A 12,077-nucleotide genomic window follows, 5' to 3' on the forward strand; every position below is an offset into this window, starting at 1 on the left:
TGGTTTGTGAACACAGAACATGAGCGTTGGTCAACGAAAAATAATATTTTTAGAACGCAAAATGTGTGACCAAAAACATTGCAGTTTCGGTTTTATTTTGTATTTTCCTGCATCTTGTGTCCCTTCCTGCCCGCGTGTGATTTTTCCCTACTTTTTGATTGTGATGGTCTGCCTCGCTCCTAATGTTTCCCTCCTGCGTCCAATCGTCTGCACCTCCCCAGTGTATCCAAGCCGTGAGTGTCCCTTGTCTCATTGTCGGTTTGTCTGTTATTCTGAGTGTAACCTGTGACCTTGACGGTGTTTTTCAGTGTATTCCCCGGCCTCATGCAGACTTCTTCCTCATTATTCTTTGATTTATTAAAAGTTATTTTTGATTGAAACCTGGTTTCTGCGTTTGAGTCCGGCTTCCCTCCTGAAACGTGTGACCATCAGCAAATCATTTGTTAAAGGGAGCACAGGACTTGTTTAGGAATCCTAACCTTAATGTTAAGGACCATCGACAACGCAAAAAACTTAAGACTTATGACTTGCAAAACAATGGCGTGGTCCTGGTCCTGAAAAAATATTCATTGAGCCATTGGAAAAGAACGACCGAAACAACCAGGGCAGCTCTGCGGTTTGATATTGGCACTAACGCTAGAAACACAGTCTGAAGAAATATATTCCTGGTGTCAACAGCCCAAGAATGTGATTCCTGGTGTAACCAAGCGAGCGAGGGAGCAGCAGCGGTGCAGTGAGCACTTTGCACGTCTAATTGTATTTGAATCACAGCTTGATTCCAAAACAGGGTTCTAACAAAGAGTGAAGCTCAGCCTTAAGACACGTATGTGCGCGTGTCTGTGTGTACGCACGTGTGTTTGTGTGCACGAGTGTGTGCTGGTGTGAAAGCAGCAATAGTGTCGGCGCGCAAAAGAATTGTGAGCAATTGCAGAGTCTCTATTAGAGTTAAATCAACTAGTAAGTGCAGACAGCTGACAGAACACCATGCTCCCCAGTCACTTTAAATTGAACCCCCGAGGAGCGCGAAACACATTCGATATTTCTAATTACCCCCCGAACAACAACACCAAGGATTCCCGCACAACAGCCCGTCCTGCTAGACGACGGTAGACAGAAACCACGAGTGCGACTGTGCCGATTGCAAGTCGATAAGAGAACTTATTTAGTTTAACTTTGTGGAAGATCAGAGACAGAAGTATATATATACACACACACACACACACACACACATTGTGTGTATATGTATTTATATATATATTGTTCCAAGGTGAGATGACTTTGAAAGAATGATTCATATTTTATTTTATTAAGTTGCCATCATATTTCAGTCTTTTTTTAAATGATTTGCTGGGAACTACATCGGGACAGCTGTGTAAATCCAGGAGCACATTAGAGGACTTGTATAGGTTAGGGAAGTTGATTATTGCTTTCATTCCAAAGCACAAAAGAAGGAAGAAATATGTCTTCAACTGAGAAATGACAGATATCCTGCTCAGAAGTTACTTCATTATGGGCTCAAGTCAAATGTTTATGGCACACAAGACAATAGTAGAAGTGTGCATGTACAATTATATGTATACCATATATTTTGTCAAATATATGTGAAAAATGCACTATATTATATATTGGTTTTCTGTACTTAAGCATCATATCTGTGAGATTTAGAAACAAATAGTTCTAAATGATGTATTTATCACGTCGGGGCAGTAACAGATATGGGTATTTTGGAGGTTAACAGATGGTGTAATAAAATGAAATAGGCATCACTCTTGAAATATACAGAGGCAGTAAGGACATTTATGTCTTCAAAATCGTTTTCACTGCCTCGGAGGGAGAAGGGCGAACGTCAACTCTGAAGTCAGCCGCAAGGGTAAAAACTAGTTAACTTGCTCATTTCTGGCTGCTCCTCACGTCTGTTTGTAACAGTGTCATAACATTTGTGCCAAATGTAACAGTCAAATAAATCTGCCGGAATGCTATAAAACGAGAATGATTGCACCATCCGCAGACAGACAAAACGAGTGCGGATTCGCTAATGAGCGAATCATTTCGGTTACTTTTCAAAACGCCGACGACCGGCGGGCCATGGCTAAATTATTACATAATTCCCCCACCTTCCCTCGTCCTCTGTCTAGTTTCACCTTGACAAGTGACAGAGCGAAGTTGTGTGAGGCGCCGAAGGTTGAGAGAGGCTTGTAATAACGCCGGGGAGGGGCGGGGGGGGTCTCGAGAGGAGAGTCTCGCAGCATGACGCAAAGGAAATTACCCCAGTGGAAAGCTTCCACCTCCACTTTACTTCATCGCTGCGTGTCTGCCAGCCACAACACACAGTGTGTTGGCCTGACAGGTTAGGCTTTTGTGATATCGTGTGTCTCCCCTTGGTTCTTCACTCTTCCCACCCTGGAAGACGTTAAATCGCTATCGCCGGGGGTAGGAAATGAAATTGATATTTTCCAAACAACACCACGAGGTGATGGTGCCTCATCCGGACGTGTCCGAGGCCTCGGAGTGCCAGGTGTCCTGAGGCAGCCTGTCCACTGAGGACATCGACATGTATTGATGCGATGTTTAAAATATTCATAGTCTGATCGCTCTTACAAAAGCCCTATCCAGTGTAACTAAGTAAATACAGATGATCATGGATGATTCACTGAGATGGAGGCGGGGGAAGATATCCTCGCCGAAATGACAGTTAGTTAAAGCAGCCAATTGGAAGTCCCCAACAGGTATGATTCATCAGTGCAGTGTCAACGTGCTGCAGTTACGTCGAGAGTCACTATTCGCACTTTGTGGATCTGTTGCCTTCTTTATAGAGCCGCAGGGACGTTTGGATTCTCATGTTTTTTCGAGTAGTCACAATAGCGGATGGATGTGCTCTTTTAATGGGCTGAGAAACCAAGGGAGCGAGAGTCAGGCATGTGAGAGTACCAGTGCAACTAATAAAATGTACACGTGCCAAGAGAGGAGCAGATTTCCACACCTTTTAACTGTCTCGGTTTTAATTGTACCCAAAACCCAAAGGGCCGCGCACATAAAATCACAATCAAGTAGAGTAATATTTTAACACCTTTCGGTTCGCATTCACTATCTGTAACAAAAAGCATAATTACATTTAGTTGTGAATGTCTTGATGCTTCCGGCAATATATTAGTTTATTTGGCCGTATTTCACCACGACACAAATAGATTACGAGATGAGGGAGTGCTTTCTTAATCATCATAAAGAGAACACCACTACTGCACTTGGCAGGAATGTGGCGCATTCTCGCTCAACCCTTTATCAAGCCTCGCATCCGGACCGACAGTCAACAAGACGAGCGGCTTCACGTGAGCAAGCGTAGTAACTTCAAGTCTCGTAAAAAGCCCATTACATAGTGTTCCATGCAGCCCTCTGTGCTCAGCTACAAGCATTCAACTGAGAAAAGCTGCTGAGACTGATTCAGACTCTGAGACACCCTGCGTGGCGGAGCGGCGAGATCATCACAACAAACAACCCCACACCTTGAGCATCCAGACACGGGGGAGAAAACTCCGGTGTCAGCAAATGTCTCCCGCCTCCATAAAAATACCTCACATGAAAACGCCCCCGAGAAAATGTCAGACCGGGATCCGTGAAGATTTCACATAATGAAAAGTTGGGGGTGGGGGGGGTGGCCCAGTCCAATTTGGCGTGAATGTGTCTTAGGGATCTGGGAGCTAGCAGATCTAATATGCAAGTCAGTATCGGGGTTCGACAGCGCCGTAGTGTAACGCTGAGGGCTGAACAGAGCGAGCTGAGCAGCCGGGGCAACGGCTGTGTGCTCCGCTGCTCTAAAGCACCCTCCTTTTTGTTGTACGGGAAAGTGGATTGACGGCGCTGCAGCTGAGTGGGATCAGAGGAAGTGAGCGTTAGCCCTTCAAGAGCTGCGTCGGACAGAATCATCATGTGAAGCGTGGTGAAGGTAAGGTACGCATAATCACGCAAACGCACGCGAGATATATCGTCATAATTGTGATGGATTTTACACGGATCGTATCAAAACTTTCCCCCGTGCCAAAAACAGAGGGGAGAAATTGGGAAACTGAGGTTGGGACACTGCAGGTATGTTTTTCTTTTTCTTCACTAAATGAGAAAATAAGAGGGTGGTAATTTTCTGTAAATTGGCATCGCACTTCATGTCAGTGGATTAGGAAATTAATGAAAAGCGGCTAGTCAATCTGACACTTTTAAATTAAGAGGAGAGTATCCAAATGACGGAATTAAAATGGGGAGAATGAAGTAGAGGATAAATAATCGGCTGGGGAAAATTCTGACAGAGAAAGAAGTGGAAAACATGGCAAAATGAGGAGAAGAGAGTGGAAACAGAGTCAGCAGCGGACGCTCCAGGCCATGCCATCTGTGGGTGGATCTGCAAAGGCTGCGTGCCACACACCTGTGTGGAAGTGCCTGGGAGATAAGGCCCTGAGCACAATGGCCCCGCGGCCACCTGCGCTGCCAAACAGGTGCACAGCCCAGCCAATTAAACTATTAGACAAACACAGGCCTCTGGGAGCAAATTAGCAGGCTGCCCAAACATCAGAGGAAAAACAAAAAGCAATGGTAAGCACTAACTGTGAAAGAAGAGTTGATAGGAGACTTTTATTTCAGTGGGTAGACATTAAGTTCAGTGTTCCGCGAAACAAAAGAACTGGTTTTGATTTTTTTTTTTTTGTCCCTGAAATGTCAAGAAATGTCTCCAGGGTTTAAACACAGATTACCAAGTTTGTGATTTCATATTAATCGTAACATTTTAATGAATATTATAGATTACCACGTGTTAAGGCTTAGTGCTACATTGTGCTATTACATATCTAAATAACTAATATTTATTGATATAGAGAAGAGAAGAAGAGGCACTGGATACAGTAGGAAGATTTTGTGTGTATGTATTATAAATATGTGTTTATGATCAATGGTCCACATTTATAAAAAAACAGGGCTTTAAGTGGTCACACAAAAATGGTAAGTTGAGTTAAATACAAGATAAAAAATCCAATTACATGTTTTGCTCAGTTTAATTAAGCAATCCTACTGTACTTGTATATTACATTTTGACAGGGATTGAATCAAATCTCTCAGACTAAAATCATAATATTTATTTTTACTTCAATCAAATACTGCGCAGGATCGTATATGCATTCCTCTTTTAATATCAGACCATTGTGGGCCGATTCTTCTAAAATGGCAAATAACTCCAAACAAACATTGAATTCTGCTCTGTATGACACAAAATAATTTGAACATCTTAGACAAAGTTTGTTTAGCTAGAAAGTAATCAGCGATAAATAATAAAATGGCAGCATATAATTCAAAAATTACTTATACATATATTACTTATACATTAATGTTAAAGGGGGGGATTTGGTAATTTTTCTTTTTTGTTATCTGTAAAAAACGATAAATATTTAAAAAAAAATCCAAAATATAAATACTCAAAAGACAGCCAGCAGATCATTATTATAAGGTGTAAATTAAAACAACCATGAGTTCATGGTTATTTTTAGTATATAATAACATAGCGTACAAAGGTCACATTAACATAGTGGAGGCGGAGGGGAAGCAAACCAAATGTGGATTTCCTGTGTGTCATGATCCATGACAATTAAGTGCATTCATATTCATTAGGGGTAACCTTATCCATGCTGCAAGAAAACAATCAGTCCCTTTGCCTTTGAGGGGAATAATGAGAGGCATAAAGATGAGCAGGAGATGTGGGGGGGGGGGCGTATTTGGTCAACACTTGCACAGACCTCCTCGGCACACACGATCCCAAAGGTGGATTTCTCCCCGCGTGAACCTTGCCACCCGTAGGAGGCAACCAGTCCACAAAGCAACGGTCTCTTACCTGCTGGTCGAAGACTCAGCCATTTAACCCCCCCCCCCCACACCCACAGGGCGAGCCTGGCCTCACTCGCGTCCCCTCGGCACCAGTTGGCCTTTCTGAGTGGAGAGGCTGACTTGACTCCCCACAGCTTGCTGGAGACTGACTTCACAGCTCGGCCGTCCCTCGAGGGATAACTGCATAGCTGTCCATTTATATTAAGTATGCATCTGTGTAAAGCTTACAGATCCAGTTATGGTTTCTAACTTCTCAAGAATCTCACCGACATGTCCAGTGAGTCCCACTGGCGTATTGTCTACCGTAGCAACAGATGAATGGCTGAGCGGTTCATGTTACTAAGAGCACACAACTCTGTCCTTTTCTACTGAAACTGGTTCATGCGGGGATGCAGCGGTTTAACTGGTGCACACAGATTAAATGAAGGATCTTTTGGGGCCATGCTGGCAGCTCCTTTCTCTGTATTCAGGGTGAACATTTAAACGTTTTAATGACCATTTAATATGCACTATTCATCGATCTGCTGTTGCTAAGGGTTTCGTGTGACCAAACCAAAATCAAACATTTAAAGAGTGATGGAGGCTGGATTGAGCCTCCACTAGAGGTGTTGTTAAACTTTGGTGTATCATATAGAAGGATGCTTCTGTTATGCAGGCCCCCCCTCCCCACCTGACTGACATAAATGGGGTGGACAAAATAATAGAAACACCTGTCAGCATGATGTTATGCATTTCAGCTGCACTGAAATGAAACCTCCGAGATGACCATACAATCAATCAACATGTCTTAAAGGGTTTGGAAAAATGGAATGTCCATTGCAGGATGTTGGTATTGGGTTGCATTAGTTTTCTCGCCATGTGTAACTAATAAAAGGGGAATGAGTGTATACCTCCAAACCTCTAAGTTGTTTTAATCCATATTTCCCTGAATTATGTTTAGATCCCACTAAGATGAAAAGCTGTATTAAACGTTGTTTTACATCCAAATGCTGCGTGACAGGAATGAAAAGCCTCAACCTCGAGAAAAAGCTCTTATGTGCAGCGTTCGTCGTCTTTTGCATTTAATCAGTCAGTCTGAGCTTTTGTCAGATCTGCTGTGCTGTGCTCCACAATGGAGAGCCGATTCCTCCGTAAAGGCAGGATGGCAAAAAACTACATTCAACTACACCCTTTATGTGTAGATGCATTTAAACCTCTTGATTTGGGATCGTGTCAAATAGAAGATGTAACAAAAACACATGGTTTTGAAGAATTTGTCATCAAACAATCACAATTTCCAAGAAAGAATTAATGGATTCTCGCAGAAAAACGAGAAATAAATAATTGCAAGATCATTGTGCAATACTTGCATACCAGGTGCTCATATTCACTTTCATACAGCAACGCCTGGAGGATAACCAACCAAAACATATGGTTCTATTAATGTTACTGTTTCCAAGCACCATTTTCAGTGTGTGAAAAAAAGTGACTGACCTGACAGGGTTACTAGTGAGAGACACTCTGAGGGACTCCAGGCAATTGAGCAGCTTCTCCTCCGTGATGCCTGAACGCAGCTCGTGGACATACTCTTGGGAGGAAAGTGTAGACTCATGCTTGCTGTTCCTTAGTCCACCCTGAAATCAAAATAACAGGATCATCACCATCATGCACGATCACACCTTGGTAATGTCCTCATAAACAATGAAGGCAATGGAGATCAAAAGAAATGTGTGAACACGGTTGGAGGGCATGATTTGGTTTGATTTGCATCAAGATGTGTCTTACATAAAGAGGTCACTGAACAATTAAAGACCCATACAATGAGAAGAAACCTGCACCATCGAGACTCAACATTATTATAAAGAAGACGGCAAGTACCTTGTTTTCTTGGTAGATGTATTTGTTAAGACTTATTTTGAAACTTGAGTTTTCAAAAAAGGATAAGTGAGCACCTAATATTAGCTGACCTTTTGAGCTAATATTACAATGACGGCCCGTACGGACGGAGAGCAACATACAGGCTCTTCATTCTGTCTCCAGCAAAGCAAATTGGCTCTTGTGTTTAATCTCCACAAAGGCCTCTGGAGAGACGCCTACACAATGAGACTACCTATTGGCAGCAATACACACAATTAAACCACAACAGGGAAAACATACATCTGCAGACTCACTCTCCCAGCACAGTGTAGTCAACATCGTGGATGTGAGAGTGATTGAATGTGTGGTCTGGAAATGTGGCCGCGCGGTGCAGAAATCAACACACATTTTTCAGGAATAAAAATGAAAAATATTTTATATTCCCATGACAGGCTCCAAGAGCAAATAGGTGTTTAGTATATTTTTCCAGGTTGTGTTGTCAAAATGAGCTACATGTCAGCTGGGGGTTGAGTTAATGTACTTTGCAAAACAAACTGAGCAAACACACAAAACGGGAAAAAAAAAGGAATCGCATATACGCCTGAACCCGACTGCTGGACCATATCCTCCACACTGTGTTCATCCCTGCGCTGCTGCTTCCCCACACAGCTCAGCTGTGCTAATAGGCAGTTTGGTGAGTAATAAGCTAGCTCATTTATCTGGAGAAAAGAGAGTCCTGCTGCTCTCCTACAATGCAAAGTCAACATGAAAGAACCATTTTTGTTGTTGTGGCTGTTTTTTGTGAGGAAAAAAGCAGAGGCAGAGCATCAGCGTGCTGCTAATAACTTTAGCTTTAGATGTAAACTGAGCTCATGGTTTGATTTGCTCAGTAATGAGTGTTCTTATTTGATGAAAGCTGTTATAGAGCTGCTGGCTCTTCTGGAACTAGTGTCAAAATTAAATGTAATAAATGTAAGCAAAGAGAGAGTGGAGTTTATCTTTGAGGGCATGAAAACAAGGATCGACTGATTCATTTCCACTTAATTTCACCATTTATAATAATTTTCTATTATGGTTATCTACCAAGGCTTTCAAAAGGTTCATCTGATCTGCTATTGCGACACTAACCCAGGGGAAGGATGTCAAACAAAGGTAAAGCTTAGGTAAAGCTTTCTTTTCCAGTGTATATATATATATATATATATATTTTTTTTTTTTTCTCTGTCTGTGTCTCTTCATCTATAGAAACACTTATGCCATTCATCGTTCTCTTAAGCGCCGTTGTGTAAATGTGGGGGAGGAACTGGTTTAGCTTTAATCTGACTGAGAAGTAGTTATTAGACCGGAGGGAGTTGCTATGTAGATGTTTCCTTCCCAACCAAAGGACTCTTTGTTGCCTGACGTATCTTTGAATTTGACGGAGAAAATAACGAAAAAGTCATAACGCAAGACACACACTGTGCGAAAGCTCAATTAAGTTTGAACCACTTAACAAAACCCCAGGGTGAAATAACGGGACTTTGGAGGTTCAACGTTGAACTCTGACAGTTGTGTGACACTTAGAAAGCAAAACCATCTTCTCTTTTCTGCTTGTTTGAGTACTTCAATGTACCTGTACTTCCTTGAGTGACGGTACTTGATTTTCTAAAACAAACTCTTGACTCTCTCAGTGCCGAGGGTGATGTCAAGCCATCAACATACTAATTGTCACTTTGCAGGAGAAGTATTCCATAACAAAGTAAAAAGTCGCCAGAATTTTCAAATCACGGCCCAATGAGTAAAGAGAGACAATGGTTGCCGTCTTCTGTCTACGTGTCGTCACAGCTGCATCGCCGTCAAATAACCAGCTGCTTTTGTTTTGAAATGCACTGCTGTCGGCGTTGGATCGCTTTTGATGAATCACAAATGCTAAAATAACAGGGTCAGGGTTAGAGTTGGACCAGTAGAGAGGCAATAAGTCACCAATGAGCTGCACGGGGTTTTCAAAGATGACAGCGGGTGAGATGCATTAAAGTCACAGTGCTGGTTTCACGAGAGTTTGAAGACCAATCGCCAGCCATTTGGCTTCGTCGGGGACACCTTAGAAGCTGAACTAGGGTTCAAATTGACCCGGAAACCGCCGACATCAATGATAAAGCTTTAATTTAAATGGATGCAATGTTGGCAAAAGAATCACTTCTAAACAAAATAATTGACCCAAACATAGAACGTCAATACGCTGCATGAGAAAAAAAGTTCAAATGTTAACACGGCAGTTCAATTTCTGCAATTCCCTTTTTCGGATATGGCTAGTTAAGAGGCTGCGTTTTCAGAACATTTCTTCCAATAATACACAAGCCACTGAGCGGAAAACACATCACCCACTTTGTATTAATCTCCATACTTGGCAGTGGTTCCCAGCACGCGTACCACTATGTCCAGAAGAACTAGAGCTCTGGTTTCACCGCCTGCTCCGACCTCTGGAAACCAAAGACTGTGACCATCAACTGCTTTTTCATGACCCTACCCCAAATCAATGGAATCCTCGGGGATAATATCATTATTACACCAGCGAACTGGCAGCAGAGAAACAATCTGAGGATTAGAGGGAGGCGGCATTACCTGCTGGCTACTGGGTAATAGAGTTTCCCCCCTCGGGCTCACAAAAATAGTCAACAGCAGAAAATGGGCAAAAAGAGGCCCCCGGAGGAAGGGACGAGGCGACGACGGGGAGGGGGGAGAGATGTCGTGTGGGCCCCGTGAGATGAAGTAGCAAGACGTAAAAAAAAAAAAAAAAAAAAAGCGGAAAAGGGAAGCAGAAAGAATGTGAGGGTGATATAGGGGAAAAAGTAGGGGGTTAGACACAAAGACATGAAACGTGTGTGCGGGAGAAAGGGCAGAGATAGAGAAAACCTACGCAGCGGAGGACGGACACAGCCTTTTGACCGCGGCCTACTGCCTCATCTCCCCACGTTTATTGAATCCCCTCTATGCCGATAACAGCATTTCCTGCCAAAGAAAATAGTGCTGGGAGCAATTACTTCAGTGAGCCTGTCAATTTCTTTTTTGAAGGGGGGGGTTGGTAGGGGGGCCCCCACCCCCCCCGTTCCCTCCCCCTGCATCAATCCTGTCTGCCTTCCACTATGCCAGGGGGAGTGACGGAGTGCTGGGCTTTCTATCGGGGGCAGAGCAGGGAGACAATGCCAAGGCCGCTGCACCTCCACATGTCACCTTCACCTGTAATGAGCCCATAACAAGCTGGCGGCTTCCTGGGTGCCCGGCGCTCGGCACACTCGGGGCAGGCTGACGGATACATTATTCAGCTTCGTTGTCACCTTACTGGGAAACCGCACGGCTGCAATGCGTCCGGCCTGGAAGCCGGAGGTGGGAGATAGCGGTTAGCTGTTAGCTGCTGCTTCTTCTTCTTTCCAGTCAGCATGGTTGCTTGCTCAGGCACCAGTGCACCATTATTTTTCCTCAGTCTTATTCATTGGCACGGTGTGTGTGATGGAGAGGGATTTTTTTTACAGTAAATGAAGCAACCATAGTAACAATAGTTAGGAAAAAAGGAAACATTTCTTTAGATGCTCAGTAGCAACGCCCCTCAAAGCTTTTTGTCTGAATTTGTTCCCCTTATAGGGATCGAAAAACACGACCCTACGGGACTCATTGCTGCACCTTATTTAAAGTGGAGCATATATTTTGCATTCAGCTAATTATGAAAGCTTATGTAACAAGGATTACTGCAGCAGAACTAAGCAGAGAAAGAAATATACAACTCCGTCTAACTGCTTGTTTGATGTGTGTGTGTGTGAATATAGTATAGAGCTTTCTGAGGAGCGCTGATGTTAAAACACTGCCTGTTTCACTGTTCTTAATGAAATAGTTTCGCCTCGAGGTTTGAGAACAAGTGACAAGCATGTTCAAACTCACGCCTCCCTTCCTGATATTTCAACGTGACAAAGAAACTTCCACGTTGGGGAAAAAAATTGAACTGCATGTTGGGGGGGAAAAGCGATTTTCAAGCGCACATTGTGTAGGTGAGACATATAGATTTTGAGGAAACATGTTAATTGTTGGCATCATATCTATAACACTGTTCTTGGCTATGAATAAAACGTTAGGACACACACACACACACACACACACAGCCGAGACCCAGACCCAGAAAATTCTGACAAAAAGGTTAAAAAGTAAGAAGTGAAAAATCTAATTACTCGTTCTTTGTGTATAATTAATGAAAATTACTAGAGCACCCTAATACTCTTTGTGAAAAGAATAATACAGATACAATCTGAGCAATTAGAGCATATCATGCTGTATGATAGCCACGCTAAAACTTAATTTCCTGCTCATTAGCGGTTAGTGGATTAGTGGAGAGGAAAGATACCCCAAGAAATTGGTAG

At 43.0% G+C, this 12,077-nt stretch overlaps 1 protein-coding gene across 30 annotated transcripts in view; it reads right to left on the bottom strand.

The window, feature by feature from the left end:
• The window catches only part of diaph2 (diaphanous-related formin 2), a 301,435-nt gene that overhangs the window by 209,218 nt on the left and 80,140 nt on the right, over positions 1-12,077 (bottom strand). For all 30 annotated transcript variants that reach the window (XM_078100695.1, XM_078100702.1, XM_078100692.1 and 27 more), the window contains one exon: positions 7,330-7,469. In XM_078100695.1, coding sequence (XP_077956821.1) covers positions 7,330-7,469 — 140 coding nt within the window. The remainder of the gene's footprint in view (positions 1-7,329; positions 7,470-12,077) is intronic.

Source organism: Gasterosteus aculeatus, chromosome 4 (genome assembly GCF_964276395.1).
Source record: "Gasterosteus aculeatus chromosome 4, fGasAcu3.hap1.1, whole genome shotgun sequence".
NCBI lineage: Eukaryota > Metazoa > Chordata > Actinopteri > Perciformes > Gasterosteidae > Gasterosteus > Gasterosteus aculeatus.